General features: G+C 42.0%; 1 protein-coding gene across 3 annotated transcripts in view; it reads left to right on the top strand.

Moving 5' to 3' along the window:
- PPM1H (protein phosphatase, Mg2+/Mn2+ dependent 1H) overlaps window positions 1-27234 on the top strand; it is a 136083-nt gene that overhangs the window by 46162 nt on the left and 62687 nt on the right. For all 3 annotated transcript variants that reach the window (XM_040670460.2, XM_003640351.6, XM_015282711.4), the window contains exons 2-3: window positions 13904-14066; window positions 24612-24956. In XM_040670460.2, the coding sequence (XP_040526394.1) occupies window positions 13904-14066; window positions 24612-24956 (508 nt within the window). The remainder of the gene's footprint in view (window positions 1-13903; window positions 14067-24611; window positions 24957-27234) is intronic.

Here is a 27234-nt window from a genome sequence, read left to right as displayed (position 1 = left end):
AGTAATTTTGAGAATGAGCCAAAAAGTAGTGATTTTATGTTGGTTTCCTGTGAAGTTTGCTTATTGCTGGTTATTAAACCATGTGACTGGGATGTTCTCTTTATTTCTTTCCCTTTTATTGCCAGTATCTTCAGACAGTGTTGGTTGAAAGTAGGGAATACCACCTTTAGATTCCTTTCAAGAAGGCAGATGCAGAATTAGAAACTTCCTAGCAATGAGAAGAGAGAACCAAGTTTTTTGGTGGTGGACCAGAAACGAGGTTGAAAAACTGTCAGAAAGCTTAATGCCGTCCTGAGGTGGGCCATCTGGAGTAGGGGAACACAAGACAGAGTGAGCTTAAAGGAGAAGACTCAGCATAACATTGTAGCTGTATCTTAGAATCATAGAAGATTTCAATTTGGAAGGGAGGTGCAGTGGTCACTGAGTCCAACTCCAGCTCCACGCAGGACCACCCAAAAATTAAACCATAGTTTTGAGAGTGTTGTCCAAATGCTTCTTGAACTCTGGGAACTTGGGGCCGTGACCACTGCCCTGGGCAGCCTGTTTCAGGGCCCGACCACCCTTTGGATGGCAAATTGTGCTGGCATCTCAGTGCCGTGACTCTCTGAGGAGGCAGCCTGGGCACAGCACCAGGAAACAAGCAGTAGCTGGGACAATGCCTGCACTGGGTCAGCATTGCAAGCAGGGCTTAGAGTTGCCCAAGATCAAATGGTGTTTCAAGCATCTGTGCCAAAGTCTTTGGTCCAAAAAAGTGGTGTTCAGAAACGAGCAGCTCTCACCCTGCCATCACCATGACACTGTGATGCTGTGCTGTCGTCTCCAGGTTGAGACTTGCTGACTCACCATCCATCTAATTGCTGAGACTCATTTACAAGATCCCAGTTAGAAAATGGAGAAGCTACGTGGGCTTTTCTGCACTACAACAGTCACTGTGTGAAATGTTGTTGCTGTGGAAGAATGGTTATATTTATTTTTCCCTGAGTGCAGTCGAAGCCTTTTCAATGAATAATACAACACATTTGATGCTTTGGAGAAAGGTCTTTTGAAGATTAATGATTTTTATTTATGGTGTTTGTGATGCATAATAGCATCTATCTGTACTCGTCTTTTATTGCAGAATTATATTTCAGGTGAATCATGTGGCAAAATAAGAGTGCATTTAATTTTTCTATTCAAGAGAAATTGTGTAGAAAAACTGCATTTGTTTCTGTGAGGTTCCTAAGAATTTCTCAACTGGAAGGACATGGTTGTGTATCTCATTTTGTCAAGAACTGAAGACTTTAAAGGAATTACAGAGTCTACAGGTGTAGGGTGAACTTTCCTTCACTGCAAGTCTTATCCTGACTTCCAGGGCAATGTTTGTGCTAGGAAGCAGTGCTGAAGCCAACATTGGCTCAAGTGCTAATCCTGCATTTGCGCACATTGTTTCTTGTCTTCTCAGCATGACCGTGGCCTGTGTAATCTGGTGTTTAGCCAGATGGTACCCAGGAGCTGCTCCTTATGGGCAGGTTGGATTGCAGTCAGTTCTGGGTGAGGATAAAGGTGGCGGCCTGTGTCCCTTGCTCCTGAGAATGGAGAATGACTTGTTCTGTGCAGCCCTACAAATGCAACCAGAGAGCAGGCTTGCACAGTGGAGCTGGTCAACAGTTTGCTGCTTCTGATTTTCTGGGCATGAGGTTCCCCACCTTCTGCTGGGCTGACAGAACTTGTGAAACCATCAGGAAATGGATCTGGAAGAAAAAAAAAAAAAAGAATTCTTTTCAACCACAAGATGGAGGGAAAGTAAGAACAGGACCAAAAGCATCAACCGTAACAGCAGGCTGTTCTTGTAGCCTTCTGCAGCCTGGTCTAGTCCTGAGGGTGGATGCAAAACAGCATGGGGAACTTTAGTACCTTTTCTAGCCTGTGGTTATGGGGAGCTTGCATTTCTTCTGTCAGACCAGTCTGTCAGAGTCCTTAGCAGATAGGATTTTACCCCTCAAAGTCAATACAACTTTTATATCTGCTTTCTGTATAGGAGCAGCAGATAGGTGCATGCAGGCTTAGAAAGCAGAAGACTTGCGGTCGCACCCCATTTGCTCTGGACCACCTCTGTCTGAAGTTTTCAGTCAAGAGAGTTATGTTTTCAGATGGTTTAGAGGTGTTTTTTTTTTTTCTTTTCTGTCTTGAAAAAAAAAAAGATTTCTGTCCTGCCCTCCACCCCAGCTGACACAAACACTGGTCTTGAGACACGTGGATCGACACGTGATAGTCTGTGCATTGCTTTTAAGAATCTGGCACCACCTCTTTGTGGCTTTTCCCAGCCTGACAGCTGTCTACTGATGCTGCTGTGGAGGTATTTTGTCCTTGGCATGTGATTTCCAAATCTTTTGCCACTTCTTCCTGATCATTTTGAATTGAGAGCTGATTAATGATTGTTTCTCTAGTGGCAGTGGTTGCCTGTTAATAATGGTTATCCAGCTTCTTTGTGTCTGTCTAAATATCATGTGCTCAGATGACTCCAAAGGAAACATAACTGAGCACTGTGCAAGTGTCTAAAGATAGCAATATTAATCTCTAGCTTTCTTCATTTCAGTCAGTAGAAGAAATTACTGGGCATGCTTCTGTTTGTGTGGAGTACACGCTGAGATAAGTCGATGTTGACATCTGTTTCAGTACCAATTTCTGATGTCTCCCTGTTAGTTTTGCTAGAGGAAAGTATTTTTCTATAAAATCTTCGAACTTATCTTTGTTTTTTGGTTTGGTTTTTTATTGCTTTTGTTTTTGTTTTTTCTTTTTTTAATACCAGGGAGTAGCACAGTTTTCTGCCCCTTTGCAAACTGCCAACTGTCTGCTCCACTGAAGTTCCTTCTGGCTCCAATCCCAGGGTTTTGGGGGAACAATAGATTCTATTTTAGTCAATACAGATTTAATTGCTATGAACAAGGTTGACAATTATCTCTTTTTGTGTTTGAGAATCCCACCAGCTGCTTTAGATGAATTTAAATCAATGCACCATGCTAAATCCATGTCAGGAGCTATAATACCAAATTTGAGGCACCTGGAAACCTGTCTTTAGCCATTATTCTAAGTTATTTTTTGCTGCATTTAATTCTGTTTCTTTTACCTTTCCTTTAACCTTGGTTCTCTGCACCAGGTGGCATTATTAGTCATACCATGGGACTTCTACACTGAAGATGCATTTTGAGAAGAATTCATTTCAAATAACAAGGAAAATTACTGACAGAGAAGTTGGCATCTCAGTTCTCGCTCCCTTCAGGCATGTAAGGTGGGAATGATGTGACCGTGTGTTGACAACCTGCTGTGTGAGTGCCTAGGCTCTGCTTTCTTGTCCACAGAGAGGAACAGACACTTCACGCTAATGTAAACAACTAAAATAGGTCAGATGAATCATGCCCCCAGATGTCCTCTTTCTCTTTACTTATAAATAAAGTCTGGGTGATTAGCTCGGACTTAGCTGTCTGCACCGTGGACATCTGAATAGATCTCACCTCTGGGGAACATGCTTGTGGCAGCCATCACATGGAGATGACTGTAGGCACATGTAGACGCCTAAGAGGATTAAAAATACTTGGCTTGGTGCACAGTCATTGCAACTGCAGGCGCCGAGGTGAAGATGCTTTGGACTGGACTTCTTGAAGCTGAAGGCAGACCTATCCGAGCAGCAATGTTTCCCCTCACCCCGTGAATTCCTGTGCTGTGTTCTGACCAAAGTTTGTCTCCAAATTGTGAAGAACACACTGATTTTTTTTCCAAAGGAAGCTACAGATTGGTGTTTCATGTATGTGGTTAGGTAGCACCAAGTTGTGATGCACCACTTCTTTTTCATTGCTAGCCCTTTCTGACTCTGTGTTGTCTCTTCAGTTTTGCTGTGGCAATATGTTGATTTGGGTTTTAAAAACCAAAATTTTTGCTGTCCAGGTGTACCTGCAGGCAGTACACTGGCATGTGGAGGTTTGCTTTTGCCAGGAAAGCCAAGAGAGGCAATGTGTGTGACAGTGCACCTTTCTACCTTTGCCTAACAAGTTGGCTCCCCTGCTAACCTGTGGAATTAACTGTTGCATTCTGTAGGGTTTTCTTTCTAGTTCTCATATCTTTGTTTAGTGCTTATTTGCAGTCTTGTCAGAAGGTTAATAAATTTCTCTTGAACTTCCAGTTTCATTCACTGTATATTTCACATTTGTGCAACTGTAATTATAATTTTGTTGTTTCTTGGAGTAGCAGTGTACAAGGGCACGCTAACATTTTATTATTTCCTGATACATATTTTTACAGATCTTGACGAGACTTTAATTTCCCAGTGGTTTGGGAAGCATGGGAAGGGCTATGTACAACTTACAGTACATGTTAGTTCTGGTGCTGACTTTGCACCTACTGTAAGACCTTAACTTCCCTGTGCCTCCTCTGCTGTTGGCTGGGGGTACATCTGTTCATCCTGCTACCTCATCCCATAAGGGCAGGAGCAGTTTGGAGGAACACCTTACCCTGAGGTTTGGCCCTGGTTCCCATGCGGAGCTCACATCTGTGCCCTTTGAGGCACAGAGGGGGCAGGTCACAGCATTTCCCTAAGAAATGTGATAGCATACCATTGTAATAGGTGGCATGCCAACTGCAGAGCTCGGATATCTCCCCTCTGGGTAATAAGAGTGTATTGGGCTGGAATGGACAGTCCTGTCTCCAAGCCATATATATTGACTTACTGGCTCACTGCTGCATGGTTACTCTTGGGTAGTAGTTGCACATTCTGCTATGATTCTTCTTTTTATTGGTACTAATTTTAACACTGTGTGTATGAGTATATTAAAAAAATAAAATAAAAAATACTATAGTATTTTCTAATCCTGTTTCACGTTAAATACTGGCAATTTTTTAACCTTAAAGTTGGAAATGCTAATTTTGGAGTTGTCTGTTACTTCCAAGCAGAGTGAATGAACACTATGCAAATGTTTTGATAGATGATAAAAATCTATCAAGATTAAGGTAGCCGGCATTGTTCTGCAGCTTCATTTCAGGTTCAGGTTGCTGATATTTTTGTCCTCTATTTAGCTTATATTTTAAAAGCTTCAAAGATGAGGTCTAGAAAAGTCGTTTTAATACTGGATGTAAAAGATTGAGTTTTGAGGCATGCTGCTATGGCAAAAAAATCACTGTATTGTGTTTTTCACCTGACCACTTGCTGCATGTCTGCTATTCAATGATCTCCAGAATAAAACTGATGGATGTAAAAACTTCAGCAGCAGAATATGTCTTCTCTAAGCTATTCTTAAAATTACCAACGTAAGAATGGCTTTGAGTTCATTTCGTACTTATGGATTCTTGGTAATAAAGCTGTACGTTATGTTCTCTTTTTTTTCTTGCCTTTCATTTGTGTGCTTGCATACGTACATAATTTGCTATAATACCTTTTTAAGAATAAATTAGCAAATTGACATCTTTCAGGTTATAGGGACTTCACAATACCTGCTGTAGTAGAGGGTTACTGTGAATAAAACATTAGTACTTATCTCTGGAAGTGTATATGCTTTCTGTCACACTTGCCAAGATTAGCCTGGAGCTAATTTAAGTTGACAGCTGTATAAAAGGGATTAGTACTGCCATCACCAAACTGTTGCCATTAATTTTCACACATGCTAAATAGAAAAGATAATTTTTTTGAAGCCTGGGCCAGTTTTGCATAAACCATTTATCATGATTTCTCTTAACCCTGAAGGAGCTGAGGTGGTGCTCTACAGCATCGTAGTCCAATGTTTTCAGATTTCCTTTAAATGCATAACTTGCTTTACTAGAAATATAAGGAGAGCTTTATTTGCATATAACTGCCATTAACTTAACTGAACTGGGAAGAAAGGGTTTGTTTTGGCTGTGCTTTCAAAAGTAAAACTCTGGGAAATAAAGTTGAAAAAAAAAGGCATTTTGTTTTCTCCAAGCATACTTGTCATGGGCAAACACTCACTTATGAGTTTCCAATAAAATTAAAATATTTTCAGATCAAATTGAGCATCTGATTGCATGTGTTGTTTGTGGGGTGGTGGTTGTTTTAGTAGTAGCAGTATTGAGCTTGTAGGCAAAGTGAGAATTTGTGAGGCCTGGAGACCCCTTGCTGTTGGGATTAGAGGCAGGCTGCTGTCCCTGCATCGTTTTAATCAGTGGTTATGTATTTTTCTTGTATGGTTCTTCTATGTAACTGGGTTGGGACAAGTAGATCCTCTGTGCAAACATCCTTTCTTCTATGAGGCTTACATCTCTACTGAGTCCCCCTTATAAGGGGATGCTGCGTTCAAATTTATGAACAAAGTCTCAAGTGCATAAGGACTTCTACAGCTGGTGGAAATAGATCTGGGGGTAGTTGCTATTCCTCTGCATTAGAATGGAGGAAAGAGAAAAAAATGGGGTTCTTCGTTTCCACATGAGGTGGAAGACTGAGCCAAAGAGGTTTCTCATCAAAATACAGCTAAAAACCACTATCCACAATTGTGATTCTCAAAGTGCAGCCAAAAGCCAAGTATTGCTTATCAGTGAACTCTGATTTATCACCCTACAAGGCCAACAGCTGAAAACACTTCTTTTTTCTTTGGTTTTTTTTTTCTTTTTTTTTCTTCTTTCCGTAAGGGTGGTTAAACAGTGGCACGTTTCCATGAGAGGCAGTAGAGACTCCATCCGTGAAGATATCTGAAGCCCAGCTGGCATGGTCCTGGGCATCCTGCTCTAAGTGACCCTGCTTGCGCAGGGGGTGGACTGTCTCATCTCAGTATCGTCTCACATCAGTCTCAGCCCTTCCATGATTCTGTTTCAAGAGCTGTCAGTCCTAATGGGTAAAATGGAGCCAAAGGGCAATTCTGAGATTGATGAACTGTGCTGATGTATACACCTGTTTAAAGGTTCCTTTTTGTGTGTTTTGTTGTTCAGTGTTTTCATGTTCAATTTGAAGCTCTGACTTGTCACAATAGCCAAAGCTGATGAGCATTTTTTTTTGTCCTTCTAAATAGCAGCAAAAAAAAATCTAATAATGCTTAAAAGTCTAAAGGTTTTTGTGTAGATATGCTCACCTGTAGATCAATTTCACCAGACTACGTTATTCAGATAAGAAATATCAGTGAAGAACTTTGAGAGTAACTTCTTTCTGTATACCATGGAAATACATTCAGATACATATTTCCCAAAATTAACCTACTGATGAGGAAAAGAAAAAGGTGCAGCGCAGTGTGTCAGTGGAAATTGGGTTAGAAGGACCCTAGTCAGCGTGATGTAGCTTGTCCCCATTATCCTCCAGGTCTCCTAGTTTTATTCCATCAGTTTCACCGTGCTTTCTGGGGAGTAAATGGTGGTTGTCTGCTGCAGCATCGAGTTCATCTTTGCTCTCTTTGCCTCTTATTATCCAGTGCCGATGGCCAGGAGAGGGAGGAAGGAATATTGGGCATTTATATTTCCAGCCATGGCTGAGATTGCTCAGCCCTGAAGTGAGGTCACTCTTAACCACATTTGCCTCCCACCAGACTGGCTCAGCATCTGCTGTAGGCTCTCCGTCTGTTGCTTTACGGATGTAGTTACCTGCATCCTAATCACTGACAGAGCTGCTGCTCATCACTTTTTGTTTAGTGATCATGGATTTTGCTCCATCGCTATGACCTAATACTGCCTTGTTGCTTGCAGTTGCTTTGTATTTTGGGTTTTGTGGAAAGTGTAATTGAGTGGAGTGCCACAAGTGCGTTACCAGTTTGTGCTCATTTACACTACAGCTGTTTTTGGAAATTTGTAAAGCTTTTTTTTTTTTTTTTGCATTGTTTTTGACTTCTTTAATGTATTTTAATCTTAGATCATGTTCCACTTTGGGGTCCTGCCTATTTTAATCCCATATTTAGTCTAGATTGGCTTGGTAGATGTGATAGCTTCTAGCTAGGTCATAAAGTGGAGTTGGCCCTGCATACCAGTATGATTACTGATGTGAGAAACCATATTTTCCTACTGAGGCATCACAAGACTTGTCTTTTTCAGCTCAGCATTCACTTCCAACTTGTTTAAGGAAATGGAGATTTTACACAGCCCAGTGGATTCAGAGAAACTGTTCACGAATGGCTTCGATTTCTGCCCATAGCAGACAATACCAGTGGGTATTTTGTTTTGTTTTTGATGTGAGCAATATCGCAGTTACAGTAATGAATGAATGAAATTGTTTAGTCTGTTTCTAAAGCTTCCTTTCATCTGTGGGAGAATTCAAACAGATAGGATGAAATCTCTTTCAAGTCAATTCCCAATGCAGAAATAAATCTTGTGTGGGTGAAGGGGGAGAAACAGCCACCTACCTGGAAATCCAAGACTATAAATGAGATATCACAGAAAAAGGCAGTGGCATCCACTCGAATGCTAATTCAGTAGAGGCGAGGAGAAAGGGGGAGGAAAAAGGGAGGTGGAGTTGGAGAGTAGAGGAGAGAAAAGACAGCAAAATGGTTATGAAAATGTGTTCTTCTATGGTATCTTCAAAATCCTCATTCTGGTGGTTGAAATTATACAGCAAAATTGGGGGAACATTGTTTACAGTACGATATTAATTAATCTGTGCTATTTCTGTACCATTGGTTAGGTTGGGTGCAAGCTGCTGTCACACTGATGGTGACAGCGTGAAGTGAGTCCCCAGCCACAGTGAGGAAGGAGGCTGGAGCTCTTGTCAGGCAATGGAGGCTGTTGGGGACAGGATGGTGTGTTACAGATTTCTTCTGTGTCTTGTTTAAAGCTTAAATTTCTGTCGCTTTATCAGAAGCGTTTGGACCATTGCAGATTGGTTTTATGTCCTTTCCACTTGATCTCTTCTTGCTTTCAGCATCCTACCTGCAGAAGCCACCTCGTCGGTGAGAAATGCACGTTGCTGAATCATCAGGTCCCCAGCTGTGGGTTTTATTTCTGAGCAGGGGCGGTTCTGGAGTATATGCGCAGCCAGTTCCCACATTTTTCCTGGTGCAAGAACAGATCTTGGAATTCTAATAGCCCTTAGATTTCAAAAAGCATTTTTTGTGTGCATTGCTGTAGCTATGCATCATTTAACATTTCTGCTAACTCTTCGACTTTCCAGTAACTTTTGTCAAGATGTGACATAAAAAACCTTGTAAGACTTATAGATTACAAAAACAAGGTAACTGGACTACATACTTTTCTAGAGTTTGACAGCTAGACTAGAGTAAAACACTCCTGCAGGGTGGCTTAGGACTTCTGCTAGGGCAAATACAGCTGAATGCATTCTTAACAAGTATGGTTTAGATAGGAGTAAAACAGCCAAAGATAGTCCAGAAAGTCATTGTATTGATACAGAGTGCTGAATGGGAATACTTTAGAAGACTTGACAGTTGTATGTTGTTGTTATTTTTATGTCAGGAACCAGTTATGGAAAGCTATTATGAGTTTGTTCAACTCAACTGGCCTGTTTTTGCTCTTTTAAGATAAATTCGGGATTTTTTGTGATCAGTGGCATCATCAAGAGGATTTGGAGCCTTGCTGAATGAATGAAGAATAGAAGCACAGTGTGACGTACATCTTTGTTCAGTTAGATGCCATTTGGGGTCTTGTGTGATACAGGCAGAATGCTAATTGTGAGCCAGTCAAACTGGCTGGCTCATATCTGGAGGATTTGCTTTCAGTTGAGAACATGCCAGAGATTAGTCTGTAAAGTACTGAAGTGTCTATCAAGGTTGACACAAGTACCTCTGTGTCCTGGTTTCAGCTGAGACAGTGTTAATAGCACACTGATGCTTGGGTTGTTGCTGAGTGATAAGAGCACACCTGGTGCCAGCCTGCTGGCAGGGGAAAGCCGCTGTCTTTATAGCGTGGCAGCAGGGGATGGGGCAGAGCCAGGATTGCTGGCCTGAATTAGGGGAAGGGTTATTCTGTACTACATGGCATCATGCTGTGGGGAGTTGGCCAGGGGGCAGCTACTGCTTGGGTGTTGACTGGGCAGTAGTCAGCAGGTGGTGAGACGTTGTGTTGACAGTGGGCCACTGGTTGGCGGGCAGTTATATTGTTAGCTGGGCATCAGTCAGCGTGTGGTGAGTAATTGCATTGTGGATGGGCATATGTATTGGTTATCACTGCATTTTTTTTGTTTCCATTTTCCTTTCTTGTCTTACTAAATAGTTTTTATCTCAACCCACAAGTTCTGTTTTGTTTCCAGTTCTCTCCCTTATCCCACTTGTGGGGAGGGGCAGTGAGCGAACGGCGGTGTGGTGCTGAGCTGCTGCTGGGATAAACCACAACACTCTGTAAATGTGATAAAATCCCACCACCATACTGTGTGTGCAGGCTTCACAAGGCTCCTGTTTGCAAAATGGGATGTATTTTTGCACTACTGTACAATAAACTAAACCTTTGGATTGTCTGTTTATTAGAGTAATTCATGTTTGACATCGTAGAGACAGCCAATATTCTAATCTTCTGGTCCAAATTAGGTATGCTATTTGGATTGCACTTCATAAAGGATTGGATAACTCTTAAATGAATAATGTAGGGGAGGAGGAAAGGAGATGATGCTTATGAACAGGTCTAACCAAACAGTGCTTTGAGGAAATGTTATGAGGAAGGAAGGGATAAACATCCCTTGAAAACATGTGTCTGAGTAAAAGGTAGAGGATTACAGGCCTCTATCCTTTTTCCCCTTCCCTTTCACTCCAACACTTTCTTCCTATCTGCGTCCATGATATACTGGAAGTGTGAGCAAATGCATGGTCGGAGGTTTGTCTTGGCAGGGTATTTCTTTTATTAAGTGTGAGATGGTAATGCTTTATCTCATTTTGTCCATTTTAGTGGAGATAGATAACATAGTTTTGGGGAGTGGACAGGAAGATAAATATGAAAAGGAACTGAAAAGCTTAGGAAGTTGAAGCATTTCCTCTACTGACAGAGGAGGGTGGCAAGTTTTCCATAAAAAAATTCAGAGGTTTAATTAAGAGTTTTGTTTTTTTTTTTTTTCTCTTTAAGAGATATAAACATCTTGTTAGTTCTGCTTTCTTATTTGTATAAGCAATTTGGATGCAGGGTTTGTCTTGATAAGTTAGTCTGAGAGAGCAAGGAGCAAAGACAACAGTGCAAACAGCGTTGGAAAGCTGGTAGAAAGAAGTGCCTCAAGGAGGGATTTAAGAGGCTGCACAGAGAAAAGGACTTCAAAAGACAGAAATGACAGGGCTGTTTCAGTAGAAGGTGCCACCTGCTTCCATGCTAGGTGGCCCTTTCCCAAAAGTTGGGGTGTGAGATGGGATGTGAGGACAAAGGAGCTCCCATATCCGGAGAAGGAAACTGTTTGGTATCCAGACCCTGCATGACTTGTGGTGCCTGTAAGTGCTCTTTCGACATCATGATTAGTTTGACTCTTATTAAGATTTTCAATATATATATATATTTCTGATGGAGAAAGGCAAACTGGAATTGTGGGAGGGAACACATCTTTCACAGCCCCATCTCTTGCTACAGTATACTGACACAGCAACCCCCTTGTCTTGTTGGTATTCAGTCTTCCCAGGTTCCCTTTGTCCATACCCTGTGGCAGGAGGTGCTTGTTGCACAGTTCAGCTGCCAGGTGTTTCACAGCAGCTGCCTGTCAGGCTGGCTTGTCAGGTCTCAGTGTTCTCAGAGCCTTTCTCATATATTCAGCACCTTGACAAATTTTCTTGGTAGGAGCTTTCTAAAATGATACCATATTGTGCGTAACTTAACATGCTGTTGAACATCAGAACATCTCCTGCTTCACAAGTCCCTGAAGCATTGCCAAGCTCAGAAACCAGAGCAGCTCTAACAGGAAGCAATAAGGAATGTAGTGGTTTTTGTAAGGAGCAGCTTTTGTCTTTCTTTGTCTTTTTCTTTTCTTCCATGGGATTGAAATGAAAACAACTGGCAACATCAGCAAGGAGATTAAGCAGCTGAACTGAGTAACTGTTAGTTCCCGACGTGATCAAACTGTGCTTGCTGTGCTGTTGCAATGCTTTCATTGTGTTGGAAGCCTTTCAAACTAATAGGTGTTGGTCAGCTCATGTAAATTCTTCGGTATTTGTTTTTATTTCTCCTTGTGATTGTATGTTGAATTTTCAAGCTAGAAGTGTATTGCATCAGTATTTGATCTACAGGTATTCAAATGCTGGGCTCTGCAGAGGGCGAGTGCTTAAGCTGCTCATTGGCACCTTGCAACTACATGCTCCTTAATCCCTGCTCTGTATGTGTTTCACAAAATGATTTTATACACAGCTGATGTTTCTTTACAAGAAATATTTGTAAACAACTGGTGGTATCATGCATACCAATGTTCACTGCGAATAAAACCCCTCTCCTGTCAGACCGCAGTGTGTGGTGTTCATCAGCACTGCAATGAAACTTGGTTTCTGGAAGTAGTTAATTGTAGTGGATGTACGTATAAAGTATGAACACGTTTTTTCTCTTTGGAGGAAGAAGTACTCATTTGCATGTCAGAGTGTCATGTTGCTCTTAAAAAATCAAAAGAATATTTTATCTTTAAGCAAGGCTGACACAGAATCACATTTCCCCAAGAAGAGGCAGGCTGATGCTGAGTCCCCTGCAGGCCTGCCTTCAGTTTTTGTTTTCTTTTCTTCCCGACAGCCTCCATCAATGCTTTTTGTTATGTAAAATTTTACTGTAATCAAAACATTAGAGATCAGGTATGTCTTGAACTTGCCATCAGGATTATGACATGCCTTCAAGCTGTTTTGCTTTCTGGGGAGGCAGTGGTTGTTTTGAAGGATGTTTTGTACCTGGTATGAAATTGCTTATCCAGTGGTGGAAACACTGCGCTAACAAGAGAGATCTTGTGGCCTCAAGCCTCACGGTGAAGAGGAGTGGTTAGGCAGCATCTGTGGACAAAGACATGCTTGTGTGAGTTACAAGAACTGGCCCCAGCCTGCACAGGTTTTCCCTGTGTGAAGCCTGGACTGCCGAAGTGCACGTCTTGCTGAGCACAGTGCTGACTGTTGCAAAGTTGGTCGGGCTGTGGTAAGATCCTCAGGCAGAAGTGGGAAAGGTGCTCAAACTTGGCAGTTCTGAGACAGGTGGTAGTAACAGCAGTGTCTTGGGTCGCACGGACTTCTGTTTAGGAGTCTAAAATGGTGGTGGCTTCTGCCGCATAGCATTGAATGGAGGTGAGTGAGCAGCCATGGCGCAAGCCTTAGGATATCCTTGGCTGCACAGAGCAGTACTGAGCTCTTGTGCTCATTTCTGCATGTCTGAAACTCTTGGTGCAAATCTAAGTTGCAACTGGGGCAGAGGTATGACAACTTAAGGTGGTTTTTTTGTTTGTTTTGATTTTGAAGATATCCTACAGTGCATCTTTTCATGTTGCTATGGTGTAACTTGCCTTTTACAATACAAAGCAAAGTCTGTCCTTTAAACAGACTAACAGCAGTTTCATTTTTTTGTCTTTAGCACTAACAACTTTTAGATTTAGAGCCAATATTTTGTTTGTGCAAGACTCAGAACTTGACAAAATACACAACCTTAGCCAACAGATTCATTATTTACCATAGCAGGCATTGCTATAGAAAAGCAACTGAGGATCTCATGTTTCAGCAGAAGGTATAAATGTTATCAGACATAACCATCAAATACTCTTTTTATGGAAAATTGTCATGCCTAAGGGTAAACATACTTGTGATTCCATTGGTTCTTATTCACACAGTTGTGTGAGAAATGCTCGTTATGCTAAGTGTAAGTGTATGGAAACAAGCAAGTATGTAAATCTGTGTGTTTACATATGTTTGTCCAAAAGTCAAGTATTATAGTTCAGTTGGTATTTGTTAAACTTCTGGGTTATGGTTCTATATGTCTGTTGAGTCATGTATGAGGTATTGGTGGAGGCTTCTGTGCTTTGCTAACTTGGACATGTCCTTTGTTTTCTTTTTTGATCCTCCACCCACACCCTTAGAGTAATAAATGCTGGGAAGAGCACACACAATGAAGATCAAGCCAGCTGTGAAGTCCTCTTTGTCAAGAAGAAAACTGGAGGCGCTAATTCTACACCAAACAAGAACTCAAAACGGCGATCATCACTCCCAAATGGAGAAGGTCTCCAACTGAAAGACAATTCGGTAAGAAGACTTATGAATCTTGGCGGTAGAGAAGTACAAAAGAAATATAAAAGAATGTGATGTTATGGCAATGAAAGAGGAACTCTGAATGTTTCATGCATTCCCAGTTATGTCCTATTAATTACCTTTGCATAAATACAGAATGCTTAGCTTAGCTACATTTTTCTTAGCTCTACTATTTCATTTTTAATTCCGTGCATTGAAAAATGCTGTTTACATCTAAGACATTTTTGTTTAAATATTCAGAGGAGAGTTCTCCTTGCATTTTCCTTTTCTTTTCATTTCTGAAAACATAATCATGAGAAATTTACTGCTTCAGAATACTGTGAGATTAATGGCTCTGTTTAAGTTATCCAGTGAAGGTCACTGCAAGGATAACAGCATCACTGTTTGTTTGGTCACACAATTTTATGAGGAGTTGGACTCTTCCTTTGGATTCTTCTTACTGAAGCAGTGTTGTTTATCACAAGCTAGGTTTATGTAGGTAGGTTAAGGTCCTCCAGCACCCTGAATTCAGTGATCACTGATTGTTTCTCTATCTGGGGAGAGTGATGTATGCCATGTACACTCTGTTAGAATCATCTTTTGTTCATCTGTTCTGTTTCTTGGCTAATTATTTCATCTGTTCTTTAAGCATGGGCTCAGGCTTCAGGAATGTTTCATACTGTGTGTTAAATTCAGACATTTAGCCCCCTCAAAATGACCCATCTGGGTGTTGAAGATGAACGGTGTGAGTAGCCATACGTTCTCTCTGCTATTAGGAGAACACCACTCCTCCCTAAGGACTAACTAGTCCTTCACTGGTCTATAAATACATCTGTTTTTTCCTCTTTTCTAATGTTTTTTTGTACTTTTTTTTTTAACTGGGGTTGTGATTGCTGGTATGCTTCAGTCTGTCTCCCAGAACCCCACAGCTTGGTGCACCTGATGTCTGCAGAGGTCACTGACGTCCTGAGGACTGAGTACTACTTATCTTCTTCCTCACCTCTGGCTCCCTCTGCTCTGCTTCATACTTCCTTATTGCTGTAGCATCTTCAGACTCCAGTTTGCGAATAGCTTTGTCCTTTCCTTTTTCAAATGTTTCTTAAAATCATCTATACCATTTCCTGGGTGCTTATATTCCCCGTCGCATTCAGACTGTCACAATTTTTTTCAAGTCTGTATTTACACTGTCCAGGATAAAGAATTGTTCCCTGTACTTGTTTAGATTAAGGAGTTCTGCATACACGCAAGCCAGGCAAAACAGAATTTGTTTTAATAGTCTATTTAAAAAAAAGTCCGTCTTAGACCATCCAGCTGTCTGCTGTTGGTTTACACAAGTGCTTGGTTCTGTGAGTGTATTTCATTTTTGTATGCACTGATTATTTTTAATGAAGCACACATCTATCCACAGTACTTGCATGTGTATATACAATACACAGAAATAAGCAGCAACATGCTTATTCCATGTGATGGGTGTGTTTGACACCAAAGGTACTGCTGTCATGCACACAGCGCACTGCAAGGATGCTGAAGCAGATACCAACTTGTGTAGGAGCATTTTGGTACTGTGTAGGGATGTTAACTGTGCTCTGATATCCCATTTAAGTTCTAGGTCTAGTGTGTAAGAAAACAGATCAGGTGCCTCTGCACCACTGGTGCAGATGGGTGTAACAGTACTGAATTTGCCTCTGTTTTCATATTCTGGGAGCATGAATGGGACACAGGAAGGTTCACGATGATGTTTCCCACGTCCAGCTAATTTTCAGTTTTGAGTACTATCAGCTGCTTCCCAGGAGAGCAAAGGCATACTGTATTGTATACCCCTTACTGCACAGTTAATCATCTTCCCCAGAAGGTACTCTTTTCCAAACATTATGTACTTGGTGTATGTAGATTGCATTAAAAATACAGGACCATAAAACTTCATTATCAGAAAGATGTCTTAATTAGCCTTGATGTTACATAACATTGCAGACACCATACTGTTACAGACCAATAGCAATAGAGTCTATAAACTGCATATTTTTGTAAGCTGTTTTTTGGTATTTTTAATCATTTAAATTGTCATTGGGACGACTGGATATTAGATGAGGCTGTGTTGTGTGAAGTAGCTCAGAAAATGATTTCTTCTTTTTTTGTGTGTATTTCCTACTTTGCTTCTGTGTCTTTTATCCCTGTTTTGGAAAAACCCGCCGGTTCCTTTCAAGTTTCTTAAGAGAAACCTTTTTATTTCAAATCTTCATTACTTTCCTCTGTTTCTAATATATTTTGACCAGAAGAGAACATAATGTCTAAATTGAGAAGCCAAGTGGTCTGTATAATATAGTACTGTTTCCATGCTACTTGTTACCTTGTTTTTTCTCTTCTTATCAACGAATTTACTTCTGTTTTTTATGTGACCCTTGAAGGTGCTGTAGCACTCATTATTTAGCTGTGTAAAACCTGTTCTATCATGTTACTAGACCACAGCTTCTGAACTAGAATTTGTTATGTATTTTCCCAAAACAAGCAGCATATTTCTGGATAAAGTTTTCTACTAGAGGGCAGCCTTACACTAGCAATTAGTTGGATTTTTTCCTTTGTACATCTTTTGCTGCTTGAAGATACTCAAAAAGGGGGGTGGGGAATGGGGAATTGTACACATTATTTCTAATGTTGTTGTTTGTTTTTGTATTTTAATGTTGAAGTTGAATCTTGTACTTTTCCCTCACATAGCATTGTTAGCATTGGAAGCGAATACTTTTAAAAAATGACTGAGTCAGTGCTAAATGTAATGAGTTAAATCTGTATCAAAAAGATAGAATCATAGGGGTTAGAAAGGACCTCGAGTCCAGTCCCCTGTACAAATATAGCCTTGAGACACTCCACTGCGTGGTGTAATATCATCCCAGCAAGTAAGAAAGCCAGGGGATGAATCCTGTAAAAGCCTCATGGGGACATCACGTCCCACTGTAACACATGGCCTGAAATCATCTCTGAGTACTGAAGCACTTTGTAGAAATATTGGATGAAGAAGAGATGAGGGAAGTGATTTACTGAGTATTTGTCTGAAGAGTAGAGAGATTTCTTCAGTTTTTGCTTAGTTTTTTTAAAGCACTGTGTGAAAACAAAATGCAATCTGAAACGTGGCGTCTCTTCATTTAGTTCAATCTGCTTCATCTTCCTTAGATTTTGCCTTTTTCCACTGGATGTTTGAGAAGGCCTTATGCCATGTTTGTTTTGCCCTGGTTTTTGGGAAGGGTATGAAACTGAGATGGCCGCTGTACCTGAGGTTGTGTGATTAGTGTTATTTCACGCAGACCCCATCACTTCAGCCTTGCAGTTGGCAGTGCAGCTCAAGGGAGCAGTGCAAAGCCATGCTGATGTATTGAGCTTATGTGGTTTTGATAGTAGGGTGGCTGCAGAGGTGAGCTGAGCCCAGCAACTCAGCTAAGCCCCATGTAAGATCAGAGCTAGCTACTGCTGCTCCAGCACAGACCTGCCCCTGGGTGGAGCTGAGCCATGAGCAATGCAGGGTGTGCTCCAGGAGAAGATATTTAAGAAAGGTAAAAACTGCAGTGCAGAAGCAGCTGGGAGAGAGGAGAGGGAACAGTGTGAGGAGGAGCAGCCCTGCAGGTTTCGAGGTCAGTGCACAGGGAGGGTGGAAGGTCCTCCAGGCACGGAGCAGAAACTCCCTGCAGCCCAGGAGAATCATAGAGTCATTTGAGTTGGAAGGGACCTTGAAAGACCATCTAGTCCAACTGCCTTGTAGTGAATAGGGTCACCTGCTGCTAGATCAGGTTGCTCAGAGCCCCATCCAACCTGACCTTGAATGTCTCCAGGGACAGAACATCCACCACATCTCTGGGCAACATGTTCCACTGCCTCACCACCCTTACTGTAAAAAAGTTTTTCCTTATATCCGGTCTAAATCTCTCCTCTAAGGAGAGGCCCATGGTGGAGCAGGCTGCTCCCCAGCAGCCCATGGGCACCGCGTGGAGCAGATCTCCACGTGCAGACATGGAGGAGCCCATGGTGCAGCAGTGGATGAGGCCTGAAGGTCACAGCCCATGGATAACGACAGGAGCAGCCCTGGGCTGGAGCTGCAGCACATGAAGAGGAGCTTGTGATGGGGCAGGAGGGCCAGGGGAGCTGCTGCACGTGGGGACAGAGCTAGAGCTGTTCCTAAATGGTGGGCCCTGTGGTATGGGCCCATTTTGGATCAGTGCTTGGAGAACTGCATCCTGTGGGAAACCCACACAGGGATCGGTGTGGGAAGTACAGCATCCTGTGGGAGGAACCCATGTGGAGCAGGGGCAGAGTGACCATAAAGGAGCATCAGAGACAAGCATTATGGGCTGACTACAGCCCCCATTCCCCTGCACTGCCTTCAGGGGAGTAGGTAGAAGGGGGTGAATGGTGTGGGGAAATATTTTTAGTTTAGCTTCAGTTTCTTAGTGATCTAAACTGTTATTATTGGCAATAAATTACATTAATCTCTCTTATGCTGAATCTGTTTTGCTTCTAACAGTACTTGGTGAGTTATCTCCCTGTACTTATCTCAATCCTTAAGCCCTTTTTCATCATATTTTCTCCTCCTCTTCCTTTGAGGAAGGGGAATGAGAGCTCTCTCATGGTGGAGTTTAGCTGTGGAGTGAAACCTCTACAGCCAGGCTTTGCCTCACCACAGTTGCACCTGGGGAGAGATGTTTCACAGAAGTAATGTGTGGCCTGCACCCCATCCCACTCTCAGCACAGTTCTGTCCCATTGCCACGCGGGCTGAAGACAGGTGGTCCTGTGGGACCCCTTGATCCTCCTGTCTCCATGTTGGCTGTGCCTGCCCACACAGCTGAAGTGCCCTCTAACTAATGGGCACTGTGATGGTGAACACTGAAGGCCATCAGTGAGTGGAACGCCAGTCATACACCAGGGGATTGTCATAGTGACAGTCAGGTGGCAGGACTTAATGTCACACAATGTCATGCATTATTAATTGTCATTGTACCCTGGAGATACATAATTAATAGTTCTGCAGTTTTCTTTGTTTCACAAAGCTGGGAAGGGATATTTGTTTTGTACAATGGAAGGCTAATTATCTGCTATATGTAGCTGAACATATTGCTGGTGTCACAAAGAGGCTTTTAACTGAGGATAGGGTGACAATTGCTAACACAGTTCAGATTATATTAGAACCCAGTACTTGCCCTTACACCTTTTCTATGTGTAGTTCATATTTGGTACAAAAGTGGTTGGGTGGATTATGGATTTTTAGTGTTTTAGTTGTTGTTTTTCAGAATCTTGAGTGGCAACATATTTCATTTGCCTGCTTTGAATTAGTTGAATAAAAAAGCTCTGAATGTTTACGATATGGGACCACTGTCTAGCTTACCTGGAAACTGCCTGAAATTGATTGCTATTTATGACGAACATTGCCCTGCTTTTTCTATATCCAAGCTCTAATTATTTGTACGTATGCGTTTTCTGTTTTGATTTCCCATCCATTACTTGACCCAAAACTTTGCATGTCTTGATTATGTTTTACAATTACAAAACCCAGGAGCCTTCCTGAATCCAAAGTCAGCAGCTGGGGAGTCTGAGGCTTATTAAATTTCCTAGTGCCTATGGGAAATGAATTGGAAGGTCAGTGCAGTGAAGGATCTGTTTTCTCTTGATGTATTTGATAGCTATTCAGAATGTTGAATCTGGCTGTTTTGAAATAAAATCTAAACTAGATCAGGATGTGTTAACTGATCATGTTCCCAATTGAGGAGTCTGTCCACTTTCAGTTATGAATAGGGATTCATAAAGAAAGAATGCCACCAGAGTTAGTAGAAGTCCATGTCTCATAGTTGGAAGTACGGTAATACCTTTGCGTTGGAAAGAAGTTCCAAGCTTCTCAAACATGACAGATGGAGAAAGCTTTGCATATGCACACCAAAATAGGTTATAGTGTAGTGGTTACAGAGGGCATCTCAATTATGGGAGAAAAACAAGGATCTTCTTGTGCCTTTTGATTTAACTGCTAGCCCTTATTCATTCTGAATTTCTGCCTTATTTACACCGTATATTTAATTCTTATCAAATTGGTATGGGTTTTGGAGAATGCAGTCTTTCAAACAAAGGAGCTGTTTTTATTTTCAGGGTGGGGAAAAGGAGTTTTATTTCTGCTTCTTTATTTAGACAACTAATATTTTATTCATGGTTATTCTCTTGATTAGTTCAGAAGTTAATCAGGCTTCACAGAAATGTATATACGTTTGTGGAGACTAACATTTGTTACAATAATGCCTGCAGATCCCAGCTAAAATTAAGGCAGGAGAGCATCCTGAATTGCTGCCATTTACAAGTAATATTAGTGTAAGTAAAATACATACTGATTACTTAGATTTTGTTGTCCTTGGTGTCAGTTCTGCATTGATTTGTGCATGTTTCACTTGTCCTTCTGTGGAAGACCAACTTCTGGAACAGGGATGGTGCACAGTGTTTGTTATAGTGACAGCTTTGGCTCTCTGACTTTAATTTGTGTTGAAGAACATGCAGCCCTGTATAATGCATTCAGACCAATTCCAATTTTGATGGACATTATTCCTTAAATTCTTTAAGCAGATACTGGTCTTTTTCACAACTTGGTAAAGAGTATTACAGCTTCTTCTAATTAGGCCTTTTTTTTTGCCTTGTGCCTGAGGAGAGCATGAGATTATTCATGTGTGGCCCAGAAAGCCAACCGTATTCTGGTCAGTATCAAAAGAGGGGTGGCCAGCAGGGTGAGGGAGGTCGTAGTCCCCTTCTGCTCTGTTCTTATGCGGCCCCACCTGAAGTCCTGTGTTCAGCCCTCGGGTCCACAACATAAGAAGGACATGGATATGTTGGATCAGGTCCTGGGGAGGACCACAAGGATGATCAGAGGGCTGGAGCACCTCTCTATGGAGACAGACTGAGGGAGCTGGGCTCGTTCAGCTTGGAGAAGGAAGGCTGGAGAGACCTCATTGAGGCCTTCTAGGACCTAAAGGGGACCTCCAGGAAAGTTTGAGAGGGACTCTTGATCAGGGAATGTAGTGATAGAAAAGAGGGTAATGGCTTCAAACTGAAAGAAAGTAGGTTAAATGTATGAAAGTGGTGAGGCGCTGGCACACGCTGCCCAGAGAAGCTGTGGATGCCCCATCCCTGGTGGTGTTCAAGACCAGGTGCTTGGATGGGGCCCTGGCAGCCTGACCTAGTGGAATGTGTCCTTGCCCACAGCTGGGAGATTGGAGCTAGGTGATCTTTAATGTCCCTTCCAACCCAAATCCTTCTATGATTTTATCTCACGTTGAAGGTGCGTATAAGAGAAGTGGTAGTCATCTCCCATAAGTTTATATGCTTATAACACAGACTCTCGGTTATCAAGGCTATTTCTGCAGTTGATAGGGAGAAATAAGACCACTTCAGAATTAGGTGAAGATGGTATGAAAGTACAGGATTTTTTTTTTTTTTTTTTTTTCCCTCCACTGAATATACAGAGAATCCAGAGAACTGTCTTGGAGGTATGCAATGTGAATGTTTCAATTCAGCTTAACTGGTAGCAACATCAACTTGTTTTAGAGTTACTGGTCCAAAAAAAGATCAAGAAAATAGGTGGACGATGCAGGAACCACCAGAGTTGACATGATCGTGTCACGTTCGTGTCAATGAGAGGCTGAGAATGAAGTTGGGCTCACATGAGCTTTTCTGTGCTACTCCGTGCTTCCCGGTGTCTTAGAGGAAACAAGTGATAATGCTTCAATTTCACTTTCTGTCATAGGCTGTTCTGAGCTGTTTAAAACTTCATGATCCCTGACACTTTATTTTACTACTAAGCTAATGCGAGGCTTGTCAGTGTAGAAATTATCCTGCAAGTACTGGAGAACCACATCTCTCCCACACACTCTGGGCTACCTTTAGGTGAAAGGTAAAGTATTTCTTTTCCGGTTTGAGATGTAATGCTTTTATGCTGCTTCTTCCATCCTTGCCAACAATGGCAGTGTATCTGCAAAGGAGTTAGACCTTAGAAATGGCATGAAGACAGAAGCTCTGGAAGCATTATCTGTCCATGGTGTATCATGTGAGAGGTATTTTGTCCAGGGAACCAAACCCTAAGAGAATGGAAGCAGAAGTAACTTGACCATCTACTCCCAGGAGGCAGTACTGCTGCTTTAAATAAATGATTTTAGTTTTTAGTTAAAATGCTTCCATCTTGGGACACTTGTTTCTGTTGGCAGACTTCTTCACACTTTGCACGAAAAGCAAACTGTTTTTACAAGCGGATTTTTTGGTCAGCAATCCTATTATATGTTAAAAATGGTTTAAGCAGAACTTTACAGCCAACTGTAGTGTGAACTCAGAGCAGTTCTGAGCCAAGAGTGAGCTGGCACAACTGTCAGTCATGCCCTCAGGGTTAAAAATTCACAGCAGGTTTTTGGTGAATATACCAGACTGGGCAAGTGGAGTGGGGCTGGATAAGGAGATGCCTTCAGAACATTGGGGTATTTTTTTGTTTTTGTTTTCCCCTATCACCGTATGATACTTACTGTGGTGAGTAATCCAATACTGCAAGACAGTCCTCCCATTTCTCAGCATTTCAGTAATGAAATGAAGAACGTATAGGATAGACTGCTGAATTCCTATCCTTGATAAAATCTGGACTTGAAGAAACTCCACTGTATAGGTGACTGTACTCTTAATGAAATGGTTAAGAGTTTGTTTGAACTTCACTGCACGCTGTCTATGTTCATGGCATCAGCTTAAAACAAAAGTAATTTTTTATAATCAAGACTTTAAGAATATGAATTTCAAAGAAAGTGCTAAGTAATAGTATTTTTTCAGCCATGAACCTTTTGCACTTTGAACAGCATGAACTTGTAGAGATGGTCTACGTACGTGTTGCCAAAAGAGACATTTTGCATTAGGTTTTGGATTTTGTAGCTCAGGGCAGCAATGAGTAATTTCTTTTGGATTTGTGAATGACAGTTCACGGTGTTCCTACTCCGATCTGTTTTCTCTGTCCTGCTGCCAGTGGTCAGCACCTTTGTGGAACGACTGGAACAGGAGAAAGTAAAAGGAGCTACAGTTCACAGCCCTGTGCACAACTTTAAATAATCAGTGCTTTGGGCAAACATTGTGATGGGATTCAGGTGGTGTCTGGACTGTATGCTGATCTGTCATGTAAGGGAGCAGTTATCAGGTGAATGAGATAAATATATGTATTGTAGCTGTGGAGCAATTGCTGTAATGCCTGCTATCCTAAATTAAACCACAGACAGAAACATATGGATACATATTTTTTTTAAGTTATTTGACTGCTGTGAGATACAGGTTATGCTTTCATAGTATTCGGTGTTTTGCAGCAGTATTGCCTGATTCCAGTTCCTTGCAAAATCATCTTATTTCTGTGTTACTCTATTCCTGTCTGACTTGCAGGGCAGCCCCACAGTTATTTCAGCAAAGCTAAGGCAAGATGCAGAGTTAAGAAGAAACGGGGCAAAAGAGACTGGAAATGTCATTTCCCGATCCTGCTGTCAAATATGTCATCATACAAAGTCAGATATTGTTACTCCTGAAATGTTTTACTAAAGATGCTGTGATGAATTTGGCAGAAAACTTCAGGTTATCTTGGGTATGGCTCTTTAATGTTTTTTCAGGCAGGTCTGAGCTTGTTCTGCCCAGAATTTGGTCTACCTCTTGACAAGGTCTAATGGGTCCTGTCTTAGTGATAGCGAACACTGCCACAAGAGCATGGTTTCTGCTCAAAGCAGAGCAAAAGCAGAGTTGGCTTACACCTGTCCGAACAAGTCTGAGTAGAGAGCCACGATTCTATGATTCTGTGTGAGATGCTATGATTCTGAGAGCCATACTGAAACACTTGCTGTTCTGATCAGGGGGTATATAACTCCAGTACTATACAAGAAGCTTGTCAGAAGACTGGGAATATGTAGGCAGTGAATGTGTAAGCTGGCATGGGTGGAATGAGGCAGGACCCACTTATGTCTACCTTCCTTGAGGACCTCTGCACTGGTTTCCAAGCTGGCACAGGAACGAAAAGTCTGAACTGTCTTATCTGTCAGCATGGTGGGCCTTCCCTACCTGTCGTGGAGGTAGGGGCCACACCTTGGTACTAGCTAGGTCCTTGGCCTAATGTCCAGTGAGAAAAGGATCTGTCACTGAAGTAGCAGGTGCCATCTTTCCTCTCCATAGTGGTAGGTCCATCGCGTATCAATGATGTAACTCTCAAATACGTCTCTACACAGTCATTAGGAAATGAATTCAGTATCACAGAATTGCTTGGGCAGAGTGTTCTGTGAGGAATGGAAGGCAGAAAAGACTACAACTTCATCCTTTTGTTAGGTTTTTGAGTTAGAGCATTAGGCACAAGTACACATCTATTTTCTACAAGGGTTGTACTAACATGCTGGTATTTCTCCATTTAAGTAGGAAGGTTACCTCTAGGAGAGTTACCTGTGCTTTACCTGCTGCTGCCAAGCCACTGGCTGCCCCTTCACATCACTTCTGGTTGCGTGACCATGTGACAGTCTCTTCTCTTTTCCTTTCTTTCCCTCCTGTCTCCCCAGGACACAGATGGGATCAACCTGTACTACTGGTCCCTGTTTGATGGACATGCTGGATCAGGTGCGGCTGTGGTCGCTTCCAAACTGCTGCAGCACCACATCCTGGAGCAGCTGCAGGAGATTGTGGACATCCTGAGGAACACGGCTGTCCTCCCACCCACCTGCCTGGGAGAGGAACCTGACAACACATCCACCAACAGCAGGACACTGACACGGGCAGCTTCCCTGCGGGGTGGCGTGGGGGCCCCAGGCTCACCCAGCACCCCTCCGACACGCTTCTTCACCGAGAAGAAGATCCCACATGAGTGCCTGGTTATTGGGGCTATAGAAAGTGCATTCAAGGAAATGGTATGTATATCTTTAGGTTCTGAAGTCCACATTTCGTATGTCCATCAGTCACATGGCCTCGGCAAAGCAAACAGTAAGGGATATATTTTTTCCAATTTTTTTTTTTCCTGCTCAAATAATTCTGTCCATATGTAGATAGCGTTTAAGAGCCTCAAAAGCTTATCTGTTGTTTCTGTGTGAGGCAGGGAACTGTTCTTTGGTCTGTGGAAGCTGCTGCCAGGCTCACTAGCACTCAAACAGGAGTGGGATCCTAAATCCCAGGTAGTGCCGTGACCACATCATTTGCACTTTCCTCTGCTAGAAGGACTCTTAGAAACTTGTTTGTTCTTTCCTCTCCTTTTTATTCTTTTTTTTTTTTTTTAAGATTAAAAATCAGTGTTGCTTCACAATAGCAGATTTCAACTTTGGCTGTTATCAGCCTGCATATACAGATGCATGCCTTAGAAAGCCTCCTCGCTCTGTGAAAGCAGCAGCAAAGCCACCTCAGCATCCCTTGATCTGCAGATGTTGCCCAGTTCATATGGCCCACAAATACAAAACAAAAAAAGGCAATAAAATCACATCAAGGATGTGGATGAGAGCTAGCTTCCTTGGCCTGCTGACCTGCAGTTCTTATTAGCATTGGGGTAGCTCATAAGACAGTGTCTGTGGGGAGTGTGTAGAGGTTGGTTGGGAGTGGGTGAGTGGGGCATGAGGGATGTTCCTGCCACCCACTTGATTTGTGTACAGCAAGAACGTCTGGGAAAAGATCAGGGTCCAGTGAAAACAGGATTTCCCCATTGGAAGCTGTTTTCTCTTTGAGTTTTTATAATTGATACAGTTGCTCTGCACTTCCCCATTCAGCCCATCTCAGTCTTAAAAATAATTCTAGTCAGGCAGAGCAGAGACTTGGTCTGTCAGCAAGTACATCTGGGATCAGGTCCTGAGAGATGTCTTTTCTCTCTCTCTCTCTTTTTTTTTTTTTTTTTTAAGCTTTTTTTGAGCAGAAGGTTTTTGAACTAATGAACATTTCCCAGAGGTTTTATTTGTTGCCTGAAAAGAAGTACAAAGGCAGGATTCAATCATAGCTTTTTCTGATATATATGAATTTTGTTTAGTACATGCATCTAATTAGGAACTTCAGTTGTTATAACAAAGTGATGTTTCACTTTGAATTCAGAATAGTAATTATCTTGCAGAACTGCCCTTTCTTCCCAAGGATGTGCAGGCAAACATGCTCACAATCTGAGTTGTCCACGAGTAAATCTACAGCTGTGGTTTAGGCATCAGTCAGTGTGGGAGCTGAGAACATATTAATGCACTGCAACAACTGTGCTGAGTTTCTGCTAGCTGAAAGGAAAGAGGACGTGTGAAAACCTGCTGTCAGTTTAGCTCTCCCCCTTCAGAAAGGAAGAGCTAGCTTGTTCCCTGTTCTGTTGAAGGAGGAAAGAGATGATACTGCCTGTCTGCCATACCCTAGTATTTGGCTGGGGATTTTCCTGAAAGCTTCTTTCTCAGAGCAGGGGAAAAGCTGTAATACAGGAGAAAGGTAGAAACCCTGGATAACTTATTACAGATGTGATGCCTGGTTATTCCGGACGTGGATCGTAGTAATCTGTCCTCCCTTTTTCCAAGCTGTGGAGAGTATCTTGTTTTCCTCTGTGTGTCTTTGACTATGCTCTACAGATCAGAATAATTATTTAATTCCTACTTTTACTTAGCTCTATAAATGACTGTAAGTACGACTATCATAATGCAGTTCATTCCTGGCATTATCTTTTGCTTTAATAGGAAGTCTAATAATAATAAAAAAAAAGAAGTGGGATTAAGAAAAGCATTAGATAATTGTATCTACCTTAAACTCTAGGTGGTGCCTTGTGTTTGTACATGATTTAGGGACAAGACTATATTGTCCTGCATAAATGTCTGCCTAAGGGTTCTGCGGTCCATAAGATCAGCAGTCATGAATCTCATCGGTGCCTGCAGTGATTCATCCCACCCCTCCATGACTTCCTGCTGGCTTATGCTCCCAGCAGCCTTTGTAAGAAGTCTTTGGGCCTCCTCTGCAGTATGTTGTTTGCCAGTTGTTGCTTTGCATTGGAACATGGTGGATATTGTTGAGGTAGTTCAGTGCAGTTAAAACTTGCATAATTCTCAAGGGTTTCACGCCAGCAGAGTGTATCATTTTACCCAGCACTTGGTGAAAGCTCATGTTCCTGGACACGTAGGCAGGCATCTCAGTGTTGTTTCCTGAAACATTCAGTACTGAAAGGAGCCCTTTGAACCTGGTGAAAGTGTT

This window comes from Gallus gallus, chromosome 1 (genome assembly GCF_016699485.2).
Source record: "Gallus gallus isolate bGalGal1 chromosome 1, bGalGal1.mat.broiler.GRCg7b, whole genome shotgun sequence".
Taxonomy (NCBI): Eukaryota; Metazoa; Chordata; class Aves; order Galliformes; family Phasianidae; genus Gallus; species Gallus gallus.
This window is presented reverse-complemented; position numbering and strand designations above follow the sequence as displayed.